The 22728-nt window shown below is 37.1% G+C and overlaps 1 protein-coding gene across 3 annotated transcripts in view; it reads right to left on the bottom strand.

Moving 5' to 3' along the window:
• The window catches only part of CASD1 (CAS1 domain containing 1), a 93625-nt gene that overhangs the window by 9741 nt on the left and 61156 nt on the right, over window positions 1-22728 (bottom strand). For 2 of the 3 annotated variants that reach the window (XR_006601322.1, XR_006601323.1), the window contains exons 18-20: window positions 22522-22566; window positions 5492-5556; window positions 4987-5101 (exon numbers count right to left, since the gene is read on the bottom strand). Coding sequence is in view for 1 of the 3 variants with exons in the window: in XM_045062709.1 (XP_044918644.1) it covers window positions 22555-22566 (12 nt within the window). In the remaining 2 variants the exon portion in view is untranslated. Of the gene's footprint in view, window positions 1-4986; window positions 5102-5491; window positions 5557-22507; window positions 22567-22728 lie in introns of those variants that run through there. The other variant, XM_045062709.1, reaches the window with a different exon arrangement.

The raw sequence follows: 22728 nt of genomic DNA, 5'->3' as shown, positions 1-22728 counted from the left end.
GAACAATAATAAGTGATGCACAAATCTAGAGACTAGAGATCAAGTGTTAGGAACTTTATTCATCTCTTCTAGGAAAGAGATCACTGTGAAGGTTGGAAAATGCAGTTGGAGTTAGCACTGGTTTTTGCACTGACCATATTAAGGAATTGAATGGGATAAAGGTTATCAGTCAGCATCTCACAAATTGGCAATTATTGCTTTAATCTCTGCAATTCTCTCTGAAAAATGATCTTGCCTCTGACTTAATATTTTGATGGGGACTAGTGATGTTGAACATTTTTTTCATATGTCTGTCAGTCATTTGTATGTCATCTTTGGAGAAATGTCTGTTCATGTCTTCTGCCCTTTTCTTGACTGGATTATTTGTTTATGTGTTAAGTTTAATAAGTTCTTTATAGATCTTGGATAACAGTTCTTTATCTGAAATATCATTTGCAAGTATCTTCTCCCATTCTGTGGGTTTCCTCTAAGTTTTATTGACTGTTTCCTTTGTTGTGCAGAAGGTTTTTATCTTGATAAAGTCCCAATAGTTCATTTTTGCCTTTGTTTCCTTTGCCTTCGGAAATATGTCTAGCAAAAATTTGCTGCAGCTAAAGTGGAAGAGGTTGCTGTCTGTGTTCTCCTCTAGGATTTTGAAGGATTCCTGTCTCACATTTAGGTCTTTCATCCATTTTAAGTCTATTTTTGTGTATGATGTAAGGAAATGGTCCAGTTTCATTCTTCTACATGTTGCTGGCCAATTTTCCTAACACCATTGTTGACGAGACTGTCTTTTTTCCTTTGGATGTTCTTTTGTGCCTCATTAAAGAGTAGTTGACCATTGAGTTGAGGGTTCATTTCTGGGATCTCTATTCTATCCCATTGCTCTATGTCTCTGTTTTTGTGCCAGTACCATATTGTCTTGGTGATTATAGCTTTGCAGTAGAGCTTGAAGTCTGGCATTGTGATGCCACCAACTTTGGTTTTCTTTTTCAACATTTGTCTGGCTATTCAGGATCTTTTCTGATTCCATATACATTTTAGGATTATTTATTCCAGCTCAGTGAAAAAAGTTGATCCACGAGCATGGAGTGTTCTTCCATTTTTTTGTCTTCCTCAATTTCTTTCATGAGTGATCTATAGTTTTCTGAGTATAATCCTTTGCCTCTTTGGTTAGGCTTATTCCTAGGTATTTTATAATTTTGGGTGCAATTATAAATGGGATTGACTCCTTAATTTCTCTTTCTTCTATCTTGTTGTTGGTGTATAGAAATGTATCTGGTTTCTGTACATTAATTTTATATCCTCCCTTTGCTGAATTCCTGTAGGAGTTCTAGTAATTTGGGAGTGGAGTCTTTTGGGTTTTCTAAAGAGTTTCATGTCATCTGCAAAGAAAGAATTTTGGAGAGGTGGGGTGAGCTTGGTGGTGGGTATTGTGGAGGGCATGTATTGCATAGAGCACTGGGTGTGGTGTACAAACAATGAATTTTGCAAATTTTAAAAAATTAAAAAAAATTTTTTTAAATGAGAGTTTGAGTTCTCTGATGATTTGGATGCCTTTTATTTCTTTTGGTTGGTCTGATTGCTAAGGCTAGTACTTCTAGTTCTCTGTTGAAGAGTAGTGGTCATAGTGGACATCTCTGCCATGTTCCTTACCTTAGGAATAAAGCTCTCAGTTTTTCCCCACTGAGAAGGATATTCATTGTGCACTTTTCATAGATGGCTTTTATGATATTGAGGTATGCTCCCTCTATCCCTACGCTGTGAAGAGTTTTAATCAAGAAAGGATGCTGTACTTTTTCAAATGTTTTTCTGCATCTATTGAGAGGATCATATGGTTCTTGTCCTTTCTTTTATTAATGTAGTGTATCACACCGATTTGCAGGTGTTGAACCACCCTTGCATCCCAGGAATAAATCCCACTTGGTCTTGTTGACTAATTCATTTAATGTACTGTTGGATCCTATTGGCTAGTATCTTGGTGAGAATTTTTGCATCCATGTTCACCAGGGATATTGGTCTGTAATTCTTTTCAGTGGGGTCTTTGTCTGATTTTGGGATCAAGGTAATGCTGGCCTCATAGAAGGAGTCTGCAAGTTTTCCTTGCATTTCTATTTTTTGAAACAGCTTCAGAAAAATAGGCATTAATTCTTCTTTAAATGTTGGGTATGATTCCCCTTGGGAAGCCATCTGGCCTTGGGCTCTTGTTGGGAGATTTTTTATTACTGCTTCAATTTCCTTGCTGGTTATGGATCTGTTCAGGTTTTCTATTTCTTCCTGTTTCAGTTTTGGTAGTTTATATGTTTCTGGGAATGCATCCATTTCTTACAGATGGCCTAATTTGTTGGCATTGAGTTGCTCATATTATGTTCTTATATATTGTTTGTATTTCTTTGGTGTTGGTTGTGATCTCTCCTCTTTCAATCATGATTTTTATTTATCTAAGTCCTTTCTCTTTTCTTTTTGGTAAGTCTGGCCAGGGTTTTATCAATCTTATTAATTCTTTCAAAGAATCAGCTCCTACTTTCCTTGCTCAGTTCTACTGTTCTTTTGGTTTCTAGTTCTTTGATTTCTGCTCTAATCTTTATTAATTCTCTTCTCTTGCTGGGTTTAGGCTTTATTTGCTGTTCTTTCTCCAGCTCCTTTAGGTGTAAATTAAGGTTGTGTAATTGAGACCTTTCTTGTTCCTTGAGGAAGGCTTGTATTGCTATATACTTTCCTCTTCAGACCACTTTTGCTGCATCCCAAAGATTTTGTACATTGATGTTTTCATTTTTGTTTCTATGAATTTTTAAAACTTTTTAAATTTCCTGGTTGAACCCTTCATTCTTTAGTAGCATGCTCTTAAACTTCATGAAATACAATTAAAGTATAGAATATAACTGTAAAAGTGAAAATTAAAAGAAGAATTTTTAAAAGAGTTGATAAAATAAATTGGTTGAGAAAAAAAATTAAATTTGAAAGACTAAAGAACCATTGGGGGAAAAATCATGAATTCTATGTGCTATTTGTTCCTAGCACTGGAGTTTTGTAGTTCTCATTGATTGGTGAACTTGGTCTTGGCTGGATGTTCTTGCTGATCTTCTCAGGGAGAGGCCTATTGCAATGATTCTCAAGTGTCTTTGCCTGAGGCAGAACTGTACTGCCCTTGCCAGGGGCCAGGCTAAGTAATCTGATTAGGTTTGCTCCAGGTAACTTTTGTTCTCTAAAAGCTTTACGTACAACTTTGGAGGATGAGAATGAAAATGGTGTCCTCCCATCTCTGGCCCAAGAGCCAAAAACTTGGGGCCCACTCCTCAGTGCACTCTCAGGGAAAAGCAGTCAATCATCCCTGCATCCCTGGTCTCCATCAGTATTCCATGCTCATTTGGCCTGTGACTGAGCATTTCTGTCTCAAGCACATGACCCTGCTTTGAGTCTACAAATCCTGTAGGCTGCTGTGGTGCACATATGGACTTCTAAAAGTTCTGATTTTGTACACTGTTGCCCTAACATTTGTTGGTAGCCGCCTAATGGAGGCTCCATCCTCCCATGGTCTATCTTCCCATATATTGCCTTGGATTAATTTCTCTGCACCTCCAACCTTGCAGAAAGTCGTCACTTTTCTATTTGTAGCATTGCAGCTCGTCTTTTCTTAGATCTCTGTTTGAGTTCACAGATGTTCAGAATGATTTGATAGCTATCTAGCAAAATTCCTGGGGCCAGATGAAATTAAGGTCTCCTGCTCCTCTGCCATTTTGGACTCCAACTAGATCATCTCACTTTACATTCAGTTAATAGACTGTAGTTCATCTTGGGTAATTTGCCATGTAGTTTTCATACTGGTGTTTACATTTGTAAAACTGTGGCAGCCTTGGGGATGTGCTGCTTGAATCTTCCTTCAGGGAAGAATTTACCATTCAACTACAAAAAGAATGGTTAACAGCCAGCTGCCAGTTGTTAGCACCTTCAGGATCTGCCATGTCCTTTGAACAGAGGAACACTTTTCCTGGGCAGCCACCCTCTTGCCATGGCTGAGCATGGTGTCAGTACTAGGGCCTAGGACTCCTCTAATGGGAAATCTTTACTCTGGAGCTCCCTGGTAGGTTGGCTGAGAGCCTCAGGTTTGCATTGCAGTTGGATGACCTCCTTGCCTAATCTTGCTTCCTCTCCACTAGCAACCCTTTTAGAGAGCTCAGATCCCCAGCATGGATTGAAGATTTCCCTTCAGTTCAAAATAATAACAAAAGCTGATTAGAGCTCCTTTACAAATATAGAATAGAAGTTTCTGTGTCCTAGAACACATGGTTTTTTTGTTTTTTGTTTTTTGGTTTTTTTTTGGTGAAGATTTTATATATATAAGAAGCCAAAATAGGAAAGTGTCAATCTTTAAAGTGTATTTTATTGAATCAAATCTGTTTACTAGTTACCACCTCAGTAACTAATGTATTGTTTGTTTTTGCACCATTTTCAAGCAATATGTAATTCCTTTCTAATCAACTGGGAATCAAGTTGATTGCTTTTATAGAACAAATTCATAAAAGACAGCACTCCAATGGAAATTTTTAATTCGTTTGGTTTCCCTAAAACAGTTTATAAATTTGGGCATGATCCCAGGAAGCCACAGCGTGAAAGCAGAAAGATTGAGGAGGTGAAGAGAGGTTCCAGAGGAAAGCCAACATAGAGTATGTTATTGATCTGGCTATTGTTCTAGAAAGTAGAACTCTGTTCTACTGGGGATATGCTAAGGAACTGTGTAGAATACACCTCAGAGGGGTGCCTGGGTGGCTCAGTTGGTTGAGTGGCTGCCTTCAGCTCAAGTCATGATCCCAGAGTCCCAGCATCGAGTCCTGTATCAGGCTCCCAACTCCATGGGGAATCTGCTTCTCTCTCTGACCCTCCCCCTTCTCATGCTCTCTCTTTCATTCTCTCTCTCAAATAAATAAAATCTTAAAAAAAAAAAAAGAATACACCTCAGAATTTCCCTTCAAAGTGATAAGAGATTTAGATTTTCATCCATGGACTCACCATCCTGTAGCTGAGTTGCTCCAGGGGGCATTAACTCTTCTGTACTCCTGGGCTTTTGTTGTGACTGGGCCAAAAAAGATCCTGGTGCTCTGAAGTAAATCCTGGAGCAGGGAAGCTGAGACATGTTATGGAAACTCAAGGTGAGAAAAGAAAATAAGCTGGTAGTCGGATGTCTTGATCAAGCAAGGGACACTACTGGATTTTGCACAATATCATTGGTATGCAATGTTAAAAGGCAATTACTATCATCTGAACTTACTGGTTAACATTTCAATTTGCAGTGGGACAAAACCATTGACACATAACCTATAAGTCAACTTGTGATATACATGATGGTCGCACTTAACAGAGAATGGCTTGATGAATTTTTGCTCTATGCTAAAAACTCATGCCAGGAGAGGATGGATTTTTATTTAGGGAAGAATTATTTGGTAAGCTGTGCTGATATGACAAAAATATCCCTGAAATCACAGTGGCTTAACACAATAAAACACTATTCACTCACATCACAGGTCAGTCTTCCTCCATCCTGTATACCAAATGATCTGGAGCACATGGTATCCAGGATTTCTATGGGAAAGGAAATGAGAGTTGAAGTGTCACATGGGATGTTTTTCAGAGCTCGTCTTCAAAATGGCTCCCCTCATTTTCATCTATACTCTATTATCTGGCAATGTCATGTTCTCCAAAGGTAATGGCTGTGGATGCTGGGAAATATAGTCTTCCTGTGCACTTAGGAAGAGGAAATGGTATGGTAAACATGAGCATTGTTTTGCCACACATGTGGACTGGGAAAAACATGTAATTAGTGATTATGAACTAATTGATGTATATAACAATGAAGGATATAATTACACAAATAAATAGTTCTATCATTCCCAACAACCTCAATTATGAGTTAGAACTTCCAATTGGAAATAAAAACAACAGCTACTACAAAGAAACGGACTAGATATAATACACTAGATAAACAAATTTTGGAGAAATATTGCATTAAATTCTTGTAGAAAAACATATGATTATAGGTTCACAATCCCTTATCTGCAATTCCTAAATCCAAAGATTTCAATTTCTTCAATAGTTCACAGCAAATCTATCTAATGGTAGAATCTGACCCAAACAAAAATGAAGTTTATCTTTCTTAATCCCACTTGGTGTGATGCTTTGCTATAAAACATTAACATTTTGCTACATAGTATTGCCCTTACCCTACTGAGTATGTTACATAATGTAAGTATTACATTTATGAAATCTGAAAATAATTAAATACCCAAATACATGTAGTCCCAAGAGTTTCCAGTAATGTATTGTAGACTTATACTACTAGTTTTGTAAATGCTATGTTTAATTTTTATATGATGTTTATACAATAAGCTTATTTTTATTAGCTAAATTTGGGGTTCCGTGTGTGTATATATATATGTGTGTGTATATATATTCCGAGGTGTAATATACCTCCTACTTCTATCCAATGAGAGGACCTAGAAGCAATAATACTCCACAAAAACAAGCACTCAAATTTCGGTTTCTAGGAGACAGGGCTTCAGAAAAGAAAGGATAGATGAGCCCAGAACCCAGAAAATAAGAAAAAGAATAATGGAGATTTATCAACAGTATTCAGGAACCAGCTAGATGGGGCTTAGCTCACACTGGTCAAATATGGGACAATTACTAAATACAGTAATATAATCTATAGATAAAGTAAGATTCCTGAAACTATTCTGATTAAATGAATAAGTGAGTAAACAAATGATTACCACTGTGGATAAACACTTTTTCCCCATAATGTTCTGGCCATCTTCTTATTATTATTGTGGTAAAAAAAAAAACATTAAATTTACCATTTTAACCATTTTTAAGTATATATGAATGTTGTGCAACAGATCTCTAGAAATTTTTCATCTTTCAATTGAACCCATTATATACACTGTATATACCACTAAACACTGATTTATTCTCTCCCTTTGCCCTTGGCAAACCTCTTTCTACATTTTGTTTCTACAGTTTTGGCTATTTTAGCTAATTCCTATGATGGGAGTCATATAGTATCTGTCCTTCTATGACTGGCTTATTTCACTTAGCCTAATGTCTTTGAGGTTCAACCATATTATAGCTTGTGACAGGATTTCCTTACTTTTTGGTGGTATAATATTTAATTGTATGTCTATATTACATTTTCTTTATCCATTCATCTATTAGTGGACATTTGGGTTGCTTCTACCTTTGGGCTATTAAAAACTAACTGGCCTTACTCTTCAAAAGTATCAAGCTCATGGAGATACAGACAGAAACTCCACATTTAAGGAGACTAAAGTGACATTACAACCAATGCAATGTTTGATTTTAAACTAGAATTCTCAGCTTTTTTAGAAAATAAATTGTATACATAGATGAATGGATATATTGATAGACATGATAAAGTAAGTGTGGTAAAATATTAACATCTGGTAAATTTGATTATATAGGAATAGTGGTATTATATTTAAAGTTTTTGCAAATTTGAAATTAATCTAAAAAAATTCTTAAAAATAACACGTTAACTAAAATATGAAGAATGGATAAAAAGGCAAGAAATTAATGCAGAAGAAAAAACAGCAAATGTTCAGGAATACAACAGGGAAGAGGAAACGGCTAGAAGGGTTTTGTCGTTGAGAAATATTTTACACACAGAATTGATAGGATTTGCTGACAGATTGGAAATGTGGGGGAAAGGAAGAATCAAAATGACTTCCAGAGTTATGGTCTTAGTTCCTGGGTCTATTTTTGATCCATTTACTGAGTTTGAGAAGTCTGGGCAAAAAATACCTCAAAGATAAAGTCAAGAGTTTAGTTTTGAACTTTTTTTTTCTAGTTACAAAGGCCGTCTCTTACTAGGGCAAAGAGCAGTGTTGATGTGCCATCTCAGGAATTTCCACTGCCATGTGCCAAATTTTTGTGTATATAAGTTTGTGCCAAGCCTCTAAAACAAATTTTATTGGCTACAACAGAGAATATTAGTAAAATGTTAACTAGTATGTATACTAATGCTTGGTAATGTCTATATCAGTGCAAAGTGTTCAAAGGTCTGCCATGGATAAAGATAATGAAGTTCAGGGGTCTTGTTTCAGGTGAATGTGTAACACAGGGCTATCTTAGACAAACCTAAAGAGGAGCAAACACATTTCAAAAGTAAATAGAATTATGCCCTGATTTGTTGGTGGTGATAGCTCATCACTGAAAATGATTGGAAAATTGAAGTGAATAATTAAAATCACTTCCTCTTTGCATTCAGAGATTTGAATGTTGACATCATGAGCTCCCAGGCCAAGCCAAGAAATCAGGGTCACTGAAATAGAACTCTTTATTGATTGTCTATGGAATTCCCAGTGAGACATAGCAATGTACATTGACACCACATCTTGATAGATGATAATCATGGATTAGATACCTAAGGTCTTTGTGAAAAGAGCTCAGATCTATCATGTCCACACACTGCATCAGAGTGACTCGCAAGCCTATTAAGTTTATTTTCTAAGAAATGCCAAATGCCTAAAAATAAAAAATGGGATGGAAGGTGTATCTTTCAACTAGATAGATTATGCAATGTAACTTATTCATTGATATGTTATTTATCTGCTTCAACTGGGCGATGTAACACCTCCCCTACCCAAATAATGGGAGTTTAGTTTTGTTTTGTTTTTAGTTTCCTATGGGTCAACTATTTAGACAGGATTTGATTAGAAGTATCTTCTAATCTCAGCTGGCTTTCCTCATTATGTCCAGCTAACTACTAGATCATCTTGGATGACCTCTTTTTGGATGATGGGAGAACTTGGTTTCCTCCAAGTTTATCTCATTTAATTAGGCTGGCACTGATGTGTTCTCATAGCATGGCAGAAACACAGAAGAGTAGAACTCAATCATGCCAGAGATTAGCAGACACATGCATCTTCTTTCAGAATATTCTCTGTGACACATTTGCTGATATCCCATTAGCCAAAGCAGGTAAACTGGCTGAGTCCTAAATCAGAGTGGGAGAAAAATATAAGATAATGGGGCAGACTATGACGGTGGGGTACCTACTACTATATGGGGCCATTAATGCGATTGATCTACTATAGTCTGCACACTGGTCCTAATTATTTATGTTCTTTCCACACACAAAATACACTAGACTCTTTTCAAGACTCCAAATTCTCATTCAAACATGGCAACAGACTTAAAGTACTTTCTTGTGATTTACATCAGGTTCAGATGTTTCTCCTTCGATGTGGCTTCTTTTGATATGGAGACACATACTGAAACTGTAACTGGCCCCACTCCCACAACTCAACATAGAATGGTGACATGCAAATTTGATAGATACTTGTGGGGTTTTTTTTGAACAAATATATTTTTTTAAAGATTTTATTTATTTATTTGAAATCACAAGTAGGTAGAGAGGCAGGCAGAGAGAGAGGAGGAAGCAGGCTCCTTGCTGAGCAGAGAGCCTGATACTGGGCTTTATCCTAGGATCCTGGGATCATGACCTGAGCCAAAGGCAGAGGCTTTAACCCAATGACCCACCCAGGCACCCCTAGATATTTGTTTTTAAAAGAGTGAAGCATTGGAGACGTAGTCATTGATTTGTTTTCAATTACTGTAAATTAGAAATATTATCTAAAATTATAAAACTCTTAGAAATACAGACAAAATGGACTTCATTAAAATGAGAGACTTCTGTGCATCAAAGGACACCATCAAGAAGATGAAAAGACAGTACACAGAATGGGAGAAAACATTAGCAAATTATATGCCATAAGGGATTAATTTCCAAAATTGTAGAGAACTCCTACAACTTAACGACAACAAAAACAAACAGCACAATTCAGAGTGGTCAAAGGACTCGAACAGACATTTCTCCAAAGAGATATAAATGGCCAGTAAGCATATGAAAAGATGCAAGTGCACCTTCAATATTTAAAAATATTTAATGTATTTTTATATTATAAAATACTTAATATCTTAATTATGTTAACTGACTGGAGAAGAAAAATGAGATGATCATCTCCATGGAAGTTGAAAAGTCATTTGACAAAATTTTCAAGTCCAATTTTGACCCCCAAATACTCTAAATGAATATTTGATTGCTACTAACTTAATATGATATACCCAGTCCACCTTGTGGAACACTACAGGCACTTTGACTAAATCAGAAATATCTTCTTTGAAGGCTCATGACAAGACCACATAAAGACAATAAGAAACAAACCAGAATAAGATAATATAAAAGCATTAGAGGCAGAAACTAATAAAAGGAGGAGGCCCAACAATCAATATTTAGATGATATGATTGCATATCTGAAACCTTAAAGAATCAACTGAACGAACTATTACAAATGAGTAATAAAAAATTCCCTGGGGCACCTGGGTGGCTTAGTGAGTTAAGCATCTGACTTCAGCTCAGGTCCTGGTATCATGGTCCTGGGAATAAGGCCTGGGGCTTCTTGCTCAGCAGGGAGCCTGCTTCTCCCTCTCCCTCTGCCTGCCGCTTACCCCCCATGCCACTTGTGCACTCCCTCTCTCAAATAAGTAAATAAAGTCTTTTTACAAAATTCCTTAGAATAGAGAGGATATGGATTTAATATAGAGACATCTTCATATACAAACAATTACCAGGAGAAGCTACAGTGATAGAAAAGACCCCACTTAGAGCAGCCATCAAAAAGAGAAAACATCCAAGAGTGAACTTAACTGCAAGAGAGCAAGTCTTATTGGAATGGAAACTTAAATGTGTCCAAACTGATGTAAAAGTCAACTTATGCTAATGAAAAGGCACATACTAGTTTTAGACCAAAATTATAATCAAAGGATATTGTTTATCCTAAATGACTTTTTGAAGTGAATATGATTCCAATATAGATACTAACAGGGTTTTTGGAAACAGACTAAGCTGATTTTGAATTTTATTTAGAAAAAAAAACCAGAATAGCTTAAAATCTGATTAAAAAAATAGCAATAGGGCACTTTCACTAGACATAAAACCATATTATAACAGACTATGACATAATAGAACATATGATAAACCTTTATAATTAAAACTGTGTGAGGCTGCTGCATGAACAGCTATTGATCCAGAGTAAAAAAGTACATAAATTGTCCCATACACATTTATAAATTTAGTATGTGTTACAGGTAGCATGTAATGTTAATGGTGGAAAAGATGGACTCTTTAATAAATAGTATTAGCAATAGGTAGTCATCTGAAACAAAATTAAGTTGGATCCCTACCTCCCATCATAAGGTATGGAAAAAAACACAAGTGATTTCCTTTATGATTGGAGTGAAGAAATCTGTAACTATTCAAAAACTAGGGGTGCCTGGGGTTAAAGCTTCGCCTTCAGCTCAGGTCATGATTCCAGGGTCCTGGGATCGAGCCCCGAATCGGGCTCTCTGCTCAGCAGGAAGCCTGCTTTCCAACCCCCCTCTGCCTGCCTATCTGCCTGCTTGTGATCTCTCTGTCAAATAAATAAATAAAATCTTAAAAAAAAAAAACTATTCAAAACCCAGAAGTCATAAATGAAAAGCTTGACAAAAGCTCTCTTTCTGTAAAAACAAAACAAAACAACAACAAAAAACAAAAACTTCCACAAAGCAAAAACACCATAAGAAAGCAAAAGATAGACTGAGAACAAGTATGTGTATCTTATATCATAGACACAGGGCTAATCTCCCAAACACATAAAGAATTCTTCAGAGCTGACAAGATAAAGACCGACCATAGATAAATGGGCAGATGGTATAAGCAGAGTGTTCACAGAAATGGAAATATTAATTGCTTTTAAATATATGACCAGATGGAAGTTGATACACCCTGAGGATGTGGGGCTGCTGGAGACAAGCACAAATGCATTGCTGGTCAGGGGTAGAAACTGCTGGGGTCCCTAAGGATGGCAATTTTCCTGTAAATACCAAATTAAAAATGCATATACCCTCTGAGCCAGTAACCCCATATTGGGGAACTTATATACATACTCCCATTGGTGGAAAATGACATGTAAATAGATATTACAGTATTATTTGTAATAGTAATTGGTTGGAACTAATTAAAAGGGGAATGTGGATCAACACAGGAATCAGTGAGAAGGTGGTGGCTTGACGGTGGAGCCCCAAGGTCACATAACACTATGGTAACAAAGAATGGGAGAAACTCTACATTGATGAGGAAATATCTCCAAGGAATATTATGAAGTGGGAAAAAAAGTACACAAACCTGAGTCATATGGTATATTTTACATTAAAGAGAGCAAAAGTAGGAATGTATATGCCTATTTCTTTATACTATATAAAGGAACTTCGTAAGAACACAGAAAACGCTAATAAGTACAAGCCGCAGGTAGCTGTCCTGAGAACTAGGTGGAGGAAAAGTAGAAGTTTTCACTCTCTGCCTTTAATATTTTTTGATTTTTTGAATCATCTAAATTTATTTCCTATTCAAAAATAAACAGATAAAAAGATTTATAGTGAAGGCAGTTGACCTTGATAGAGGAAACTTGAGGACACGGGCTGGCGCCAGTATACATTCCTATTTCTGTTATCTCCACATATCTTCCCTGGTATTTTAAAGACGACCAGAATGCTGAGAGAGACGCTTGCCAATCCTCTGGTGTCTTCTTTCTGATCTCCCCTTATAACTCCATTGGTATTTTCAAGGCTAGCACCTTGCCAAAAAAGAAGTGTGCACATGCTTCATGCGAGAAGTGATGGACCATAGCAATTTTTGCTCCAATAATATGCTTGTTCTTTTTACATGACCCCGATCAGATAATATTAGAAGTCTGAGGAGAGAATTAAAGATAACCACTGGAATGGTAGATGCAGGGGATAAAAGGTTTAAATCAGTAGAAAAAGAAAAACTGGATGACTGCAGCATGTTAGAAAAGAGAAAAACAAATCTCAACAAAAAAGAGTAATAAAATAAGATAAAATGAGATGGGAGGAGCAAGACCAAAAATTACAGTCAGAAAAAATATGAAAATGTCAACCCCCCTCTGACAATATCTGGACTGCAGCTGTTTTGTTTGATTTCCAGTACAAACTTAAACATGAGCTGACAGGGGAACTAGGGTGAGGGAAACAGTTTCTCTGCATATTAAAAATCAGAACCATCAGAGTGCCATGCTGTGGGCAGTAATGACCTGGTAAGATGCTCCTTGGGAAAAAACTTGGAAATGGCTCTTAATCACAGACAGATGGACTATTGAGGACCCAAATTTCTGCTCCATATAGCACAGACTCAATAATTTTGTTCCGTAAAATGTTTAAGGAAGGCATAAACAAAAGCCCACGGCTCACATTAAAAAGAGAGAGAGAGAGAGAGAGTGTGAGAGAAGAAAAAGAAAAAAGAAAGAAAGAAAGAAAGAAAGAAAGAAAGAAAGAAAGAAAGAAAAAGAAAGAACGGACAAGGAAAAACTCAATAAAGCTCCCACAGAATGGCCAGCTTTGAGCAGTGTTGCTTCCTGATGTACCCTCCAAGTTAAACTATTTATGTAATGCAGTCCAAAGTAATGGAATGAAGTGATGTACTATATGGAATCGTAAACTATAAACCAGTCATAAGCTGGAGAAAATCTTGTTTAAAAAAAACCTGTAAGACTTCTTTATATATATATAGATATTAAGAGTAGTTCTATTGGTTTTTAAATACTTTTTCCAATTTGCTATTTATTTATGGCCTTTCCTTTAACCAAGAGAAATATTTCTGTTATATGAGTATTAGGATTGTATGCATTTTGCTTTCCTCTTTTATTTATATGTTTAAACTATCTCTGTATTAGAGATTAGCTAAAATCAAATTGTAGGGCACCTGGGTGGCTCATTGAGCAGCTGCCTTCTGCTCAGGTCATGATCCTGGAGTTCCAGGGTTGATTTCCACATCAGATTCCCTGCTGAGCAGCTTCTCCTGCAGACCCCTCTCCTCTCGTGCTCTCTCTCTTTCTCTCTCTCAAATAAATAAAACCTTTAAAAGGAATCAAATTGTATTTTCTTCTCCTTTCCTTGCTTATTTAAAATTCTATGTTCACCAAATTATGAATTCATATATATGTATACACACACACAAACACACACACATACACATACATACATATGTATATAAATGACTCTATTCCCATTTCTTTCTTCTGGTCTCTTGATGTAGCACATGAATTTCATTGTAAATATCTGGGTTTCCTTATTATTATTATTATTGACTGCAAATACTTCCCTTGTCATTCTTTGCACTGGGTGTGGAGGTGAGCTGCCCAGATCTCACTTCAGAAAAATTGACTGTGAGGTCCAGCACGCAAGAAACAAAAAGAGTCACCATTTTGGAAGGGGCAAATGCTCCTGATTAGCTAAGGGAGGTAGGGCTGCTTGTACACGATGACAGCTGTAAAGAATGTGCGTGAAACCGAGGTGATCCATGTAGGTTCTGCTTCCTACTCCCTTGGTCTCCTGGGACTATGAATGAATATGTGCATCAACCTCAGCTAATGAGCGTGATCACCAAGAGCTCAGTGACCCTTCCAGAAGGAGAGTCCGGATCACAATTCTAGGTAAGCAATCAAGAGCGGCAGAGCTAAGGGCAAGAGGGATGGAAATTGAACTAATGGTGGAGGAGGGAGATGGGCCCATTGGTTGTGTCTAGAAGGCTCACAGCACAGACATGGACCGTAACTTGTCTTTTGCCCTGGTTAAGACTTATCTTCAGAAAGAGGCCCATGAAAATCATGGAGGACAAATTCCCTGAAGATGTATGGATGTGTGCCCAAGACCAGGGGTGAGTGGTGACACGTGCAGAAGTGCCCTGTTCCCATCTCCCAGTAAGAGAAGCTGCCCTGAGAGGGGAATAGACAGTCTGCAGATACAGCACTGTTTTATCTGCCTCACTGTTGACGTCAAAGTCTCAATCTCCCTGGGCTGCTCCCAGCCAGCAATGAGGGGGGCCAGGGTCCATTGACCAGGTTATTCCTCTCCGGCTCCAGACTCCTCTGAATCGGTCATTTTGCTCAAGGGCATCACACAGCCTGCAGGAGACTTTGTCAGAATTTCACGCGAGAAAAAGCCCCTCTGGCTCAGATTTCCATCCTTTCCTCTCTCCTTTCACAGGTGTCCCCAGTCTCATGCTTTGAGGGAAACAGTGTAATCAAAATGACCAATACATTTGAGCTTAAACATTTATATGTTAAAAACAAAAACAAACAAAAAAACGGCGCCTGGGTGGCTCAGTGGGTTAAACCTCTGCCTTCGGCTCAGGTCATGATCTCAGGGTCCTGGGATCGAGCCCCACATCGGGCTCTCTGCTCCACAGGGAGCCTGCTTCCCCTTCTCTCTCTGCCTGCCTCCCTACTTGTGATCTCTGTCAAGTAAATTAATAAAATCTTTAAAAAAACCCACACAAATATTAGCAGTCAAAACAGAAGACAAATGGCAACTGGGGGAAGGATTTGCAACATTTGAGAAGGAGGCTAATAAAAATATTGAAGGCCAAAGTGCCCTGATTTTAGGGATGAAGCACAAATTTGGCTCTAGCTTTTTATCAGCAAACGTGTAAAGCCAACTCACAGTGTCCGTAAGATAGTAGCAGATGAACTGTTCAGGAGAAGCACAAATATTCCAGTACGAGGGCCAGGATAAAATAACTCTTGAGAGTCCACATAAAGAGACCATTGTGTAACATAATCAACAACATTCTTACAGTTGACACAATGATGAATTTCATGTAACTGTTTTGTAGGGTGTCCTGCAAGGCTGACCAACAGCCTCAAACTAAAGAGAGATTCTAGGGTTACATAGGGAAAATGTTGTACAGGTGGTCTTTGCTAAATACTTGACTGACTTAGCTCTGGGGTACATTTTAAAGGATCTGAGGAGGTGACAAAGAGCAAATTCTTAATGTTCCTTTATAAATACTGTGCTGCATACCCATAGCTAACAGATATTAAGTAGCTGGGAGTTCAATGCTGCATATCCCATACGTTAAGTTAGGCTGTTCTAGGGATCTAGGGAAAAAAGTGGTCTCAGTAGGACACTAAACTAGTGTAGGAGCGACATCTTTTGGGGAAATTTAAATCTAATGATCAGGAGTTTCTGAGGGAATACTATAGAGTTTGGCCAAGATTCTCTTTAGGAAAGAAACAACATTGAATATGCACTCTCAGGCAGATGGGCCATTAGGTTCCAAATTTCTGCTCAATATAACCTAGTCTTAATTAATATTAGTCTGGAAAATGTGTAAAGAAGGCATAGCTAGACATAGTGTCCATTAAACCCACCCCCTGGCTCCCAAAAAGCAACCATAGAAAGCCTAGCTTTGAGTACTGTGATTTCCTGATGTTCTTCCAAGCTAAATTATTTGAGTAATGTACGTCAAGGTAGCTGAATGAAGTGACCTTCTGTATAGAATTAATCAGGAACCAACTGAAACTTGGAAAATATTTTGGTTTTTCTAAATTTCAGAAGCTCTCTATATACTCAGGATATTACTTTTCTGTCAAATACTCATGTTCTAAAAATTTCCAGCCTGTATTTTTCCTATTTATGTCTTTTGGTATATTGGTTTTAAATTTTTATGTAACAGGATGAAGCGATTCTTGTTTTTATCCTTTGCTTTATTCTTAATGGGTCTTTTCTCATCTTGAGATATCCACTTACACTTTCTACTTATTTTATGTCTCTAAACCCATTACTCATCTTAAATGTCTTCTGGTATATAGAGTAAGAATAAGTGTACTCTTTCCATACCCATGGTTAAGCAGTCATCTTGGGGCTATTTAAAGGATATTTCTACCTTTCCCTAGAAAGTGAATTCAAACTATTACCTTACCCAATTATCTCCTGAATTAAAAATCTGTTTCTGTGTTTGCTATTCTGTCCATTAATCTATATATTGTGCCATCTACTATGCCACACTGATATAGCTATAAACTTAATCATGTGTCTAAACATCAAATTGTCCAAGTTCTACCCTTCTCATTAGTCTAATTTTTTTCTTGGCTCTTCTTGTCCATGTATTCCTTCTTTATAGGTTCCAAGTTAAATTTTGTAGTCTCTGAGAAAGGGCTCCAGCTCCATGTCCCATGTGTGTGTGTGTGTGTGTGTTTTGAAAGTGCTGGGCTAAGTGTGTGTGTGTGTGTGTGTGTGTGTGTGTTTTGAAAGTGCTGGGCCCCTCAGACTTCAACTACATGTTTTCTATGACAGGTGGAGGAGATGGAAGGAGGTAAAGAAGAGATGGCTTCTTAGTTCCAGTTCGCTCTTTCTAGACCAGAGCTGGCTGTCACTGCTCTTCTCCTGAATTACGCAAGAGAAACACATCTTGCCCCTCCACACATTAACTATCTTCTGAAACCAACCTCTTGTATTCTCACAGAGGAGGATCTACTCCTTTTATTAGCAGGACTTTGATCTGATGACTTGTCAAACAAAACAAAACAAAACAAACAAAAAACATAACTGGCTTGTTTATGAAAAAGCTATAGTCAAAGTGAAGTACTTACTGTGATGACACACAGGGCTATGAAGAGGGCTAAGAATGAAAAAACAAACAAAACCCCACAAAACTGCCAGATACCGAATAGAGCTTTGTTTTTACTATATGAGAAGCCTTTAATATGACAAACATTTATAAAATTGGAATATTTTAAATTTGAAAATTTTAAAAAGGGAAAATAAATTTAATTAGGACATTTTTCTCTCTTGAGATAAGAATCTTGATGCCATCTTTTTACTAAGATGTAAATGTCATGTTTTTCATTGTGATACTAAGTACGATTTTACCTTTGACTCCTTCAGAGACAAAGGATATGTCATTTCATTCAGTTTTACAGTCTCCCAAATTCTTCATAATTGTTACTTCTGAACATGGATAAAATATCTGCATACTAGTATTCATATTCTAAGGCCACTATTCCTAAAATCGATGCAGAGTTCAGGTATTCCAATTTTGTCATGTTATTAATTATAACTTGATTAATATTAGCCTATATCAAACTTTAAGATTTTTTTTCAAGCAAATTGATCAGTAATGAAGCTGACATAGGTATGGTTCTGAATCACTTAGAATTTTCTCTGAAAGTACACATAAATATAGCCAAGTAGGTGGTATTATTGATACCTGGGCTTTCAACTACAATACAAAATGTCACAAATGAACTTTTCATAAATTTTTCTGTAAGTTCTCTAGTGTACCTTGATATACTGAGGAAGATAAGAGTTTTCCCTATTTTCAAAAGCTTATTTCTTTTTGGCATGTGATTTCTGCTTATTTCTTTGGGCATGTAATTTTTGCTACATTCAGTAGATATGCTTTTAAAAGTTACCATCTGTTAAATGTTTTGATGAAATTTTTTCACTTAATATATATCTGAATTTCACAGCATTATTATTTTTAAAATTTTTTTATTTAAAATCAAGTCCTGTTGAAATGTCAGGCTCATTTAATTCATTAATCTTATTTTATTTATACTTGCACTCACATATACGTTTCTAAGTACTGGCAATGGGTTTTAGCTTAGTTTATTTCATAATGAATTTTTAAGTTGTGTTCTTTGACACAGTTACATTTTGCCTATTAAACACAGGGGAATATTTTTGACTTTCACAAAAAGCACAATCTCTCTCTCCTTTTAAAATACATGGCTTTCTTACTTCCAATAGAGATAGGAGTCCAAATAAATAATACTCTACTACAAGAAAAAATAATCACGTAAGTGCAACGGCAAAATGGCTGTTGACAGATGGGCCTAGCATAAAGCAAGAAAATGAGGAATGACAGGATGGACCCACAGTGAGTAAAAGACTATATGGTATGGATGGGGCTCAGTTCTGCAGGTGGTTGCAGTGGAGGGCAGAAAGACCCCTACCCTGCTGCCAAGTCACTATTTACCTGGCTGCATGAGTGAGTTACATTTAAAAAAAAAATAATAACATTATGCAAATCAACATTCTAATGGGCAAAGACAGTATATCTTTAGCCTCTTGTCCAAATGGCTAAGGAAAAGTTTTTTTCCCGGCTGCCTCACCCTTGCATGACTGCCTACCTGTCTCAAGTGGGGTTAGCACTTGACACCATTTCTCGTGGAGTTCATGAATTCACCTAGCAAATAACTAACAGGCATTGTTCTAAGAATTGGGGATACCATGGTGAATAAAACGGAAAAATCCCTGTCCTTGGAAAAATCAGGTTCTCATGGGGAGGGATAGAAAATAAAAAAATAGGTAAGCAAAGGTATACATGAGTCATAACTGTGGGGCAAAAAAAAGAAGCCATTACAGTATTCTAGGAAAGAGCTGGTGATCACATCAGAGGTGACGAAAAGTGGCTGAATTACTGAAGTATTTTGAAAATGAAGCTGCCAAGATGTACTAAAAATTATGATGTTAAGGTGTAAGAAAAGAGGAGTTAAAATTGTTTATCTGAACAAGTTGAAGGATGTAGCTACCATTTACTGAGAAGAGGAAGTTTGTGGTGTTTTTGTGATCAGTATTGGGAAGCTTGGTTTTGGTTTTGACTTGTTATGTTTGATATATGTTTTACATATTCAAATGAAGATGTTAAGTAGGCAATTGGATATTTGAGTCTAAATTGTAGAGAAGAGGTTTAGACTGAAAATATAAATTTGGTAGTCCTCAGAATATAGGTAATAAAGACATGTGACTAGGTGGTATCTCTAAGAAGCGAGTGTGGAGTTCTAAGGTCTGAGTTTTGGGGGACAAGGGAACAAGACTGGAGGAATGGCTATTAACGGGGAAGACAACAGGACATGATGATGTCCTGGAAGCATAGAGAAGGTGGCTGGACGGGCATGCAGTAAATCAACTGTGTCAAGTACTACTTATAGGTCAAGTAGGGTGAAGATTGAGAACAGATCATTGGATTTGGCAATATGGAAGTTCTTGATCTTGACAAGAGCAGCTTGGGTCTGTAAGATAAAATAAATGAGGCAGTAGCTCTGGGAACACAAGAGATAAAGAGGAGTTTTGTTTTTAAGATGGGAGAAATAAAGCCAGAATCCCTTGGCTGATGGTTAAGCCTCTATATGTCCACTTTGCATCTAGCTCGTTAATAACCGGTAAGAAATACCCTCTTGACCCTAGAGTTGTAACCTTACTGAAGATTAGTGCTAGAATAGTTTTTTAAAAAGTAAGGTAATACAGTATTGTTTTCACAGAGATGGTGGAGTTCAAATTCTTAAATTCTTAATTCTTGAAATAAGTTGGATTTAGGTAGACGAAAAGAGTGGGAACAAAAGAAGAGTATGATATTTGGGAATAGTAAGATTGTCCTGGCTGGAATTCATATTAAGAAGAGATGGGGTGATAAACAGAGAGCGCTTTTACTAGTAGTTAACTCCAGCTTTGTTGTTTTGGCAATGGAGAGCAAAAGAATTAAATAATCCATCTGTAGCAGCTTTAGAATTAAAAAATAAAGTCTTGTTAATAGTTTCCTTTTTAGTGACTTTATTATTAGAAAATTCTCTCAAATGTTTCCTCAATAAGGAGTAAAAGCTAATAAAACTAGCTGAATTTTAAAATATTGTAATAATTACTTTTAAGTATGAAGATTTTGCCCTCTGGAAGACAAAAATACCTCTAGGCAACCACAAATTTCTTTTTAAAATGTTCATCTATCCCATGTTTATGCTCTGGAATGGTATTTTAAAAATAAGAAATAAATAAGTCACTTCTAATTAAACCATTAGATATTTTACAGTTCATGATATCAATTCTACTTTTGGAAAACAGTCTCTTATTTATATAACTTTATAGATCTAACTTTTAAGTGAGTTGGGGGAAATCAGAGGCAGAGACAAACCAGGAGAGACTGTGGACTCTGAGAAAAAACTTAGGGTTTCTTGGGGGGTTGGTTGAACCTGGTGGTGGGTATTGTGGAGGGCACATATTGCATGGAGCACTGGATGTGGTGCATAAACACTGAATTTTGGATCACTGAAAAAAAACTTAAAAAAATATATAAAATATTTCTAATCCACACAAGACACTAGAAGGGATTTCATTAGAAGAAAGACAAATATAGATTTAATGGAGCTTTTCAAACAGGCATATTTTAAGTTTTCACCAATCCTCAAAAGTACTCTTAATAAAACCAGACTTAGTTTTTGGAATGTCTGAAGTAAGTTCTGAAGGTAACTACCTGAGTTATCTTTTACAAAAGGAAAGCAGTGAGGTTGAGCTATAGGCAACTGCCATTATTTTATTTTATTTTTTAAAGATTTTTAAAAATTTATTTATTTGACAGATAAAGATCACAAGTAGGCAGAGAGGTAGGCAGAGAGGAGGAAGCAGGCTCTCTGCTGAGCAGAGAGCCTGGTGTGGGTCTTGATCCCAGGATCCTGGGATCGTGACCTGAGCTGAAGGCAGCTTTAACCCACTGAGCCACCCAGGTGCCCTGAAACTGCCATTTTTATAGGCTAAAAATGAGTGTTGTAATTAACAGCTCAACATAAAATTCCAACTTGACTCTCCCAGGATTTGTTAAAAGTCCCAACCTCAAGGTGGAGGGACAATCTAAAGGAAGCCACACATTGTCCTAGAAATTGCACATTCTTTGGAGAACTGTTTGTTTATTTATTTTCGGCATAACAGTATTCATTATTTTTTCACCACACCCAGTGCTCCATGCAATCCGTGCCCTCTATAATACCCACCACCTGGCACCCCAACCTCCCACCCCCCCCGTGACTTCAAACCCCTCAGATTGTTTTTCAGAGTCCATAGTCTCTCATGATTCACCTCCCCTTCCAACTTACCCCAACCCCCTTCTCCTCTCTAAACCCCCATGTCCTCCATGCTATTTGTTATGCTCCACAAATAAGTGAAACCATATGATAATTGACTCTCTCTGCTTGACTTATTTCACTCAGCATAATCTCTTCCAGTCCTGTCCATGTTGCTACAAAAGTTGGGTATTCATCCTTTCTGATGGAGGCATAATACTCCATAGTGTATATGGACCACATCTTCCTTATCCATTCGTCTGATGAAGGGCATCTTGGTTCTTTCCACAGTTTGGCGACCGTGGCCATTGCTGCTATAAACATTGGGGTACAGATGGCCCTTCTTTTCACGACATCTGTATCTTTGGGGTAAATACCCAGTAGTGCAATTGCAGGGTCATAGGGAAGTTCTATTTTTACTTTCTTGAGGAATCTCCACACTGTTCTCCAAAGAGGCTGCACCAACTTGTATTCCCTTTCCCTTTCTCCACATTCCCTCCAACACATGTTGTTTCCTGTCTTGTTAATTTTGGCCTTTCTAACTGGTGTAAGGTGATAACACAATGTGGTTTTAATTCGGAGAACTGGCTTTTATTGAGTATCTATTACATGAAGGTTCCGCCCTTGGTCCTATAGTTTATTTATTTACATTAATTATAATCTAGTAAAAAAATTAAATATAAACACAGATACACATTAAATTTTACTATACTTACAAGCTTCCTATGCTAACATTTGACATAATAAGGCCCTCGTGGAGAAAAAAATCACTTACCTTTAAAATTGTAACTGGTTAACTTACCTTACAAGGGAAAGGTAGGGTGCAAATGTTATTTTATACCAGCACCTAAAACAAATCATAGAATCTAGCTTAGAGGTACAGCGAATGGTTTTAGGTCAAGGCTATGAATTTTTAAGGCTATGTTGGCTATCCATAGAAATGGGAAGGTTTGGCAAAGGAAACGGAAGGATCGAGATAGGTTTGAATCAAGCAAGTCCCTTCTGGGAC

The sequence above is a fragment of the Mustela putorius genome, unplaced genomic scaffold (assembly GCF_011764305.1).
Source record: "Mustela putorius furo isolate JIRA1106 unplaced genomic scaffold, ASM1176430v1.1 tig00003845_pilon_pilon_pilon, whole genome shotgun sequence".
Classification (NCBI taxonomy): Eukaryota; Metazoa; Chordata; class Mammalia; order Carnivora; family Mustelidae; genus Mustela; species Mustela putorius.
The sequence above is the reverse complement of the archived record's forward strand: the minus strand, read 5'-3'. Positions and strand labels throughout refer to the sequence as shown.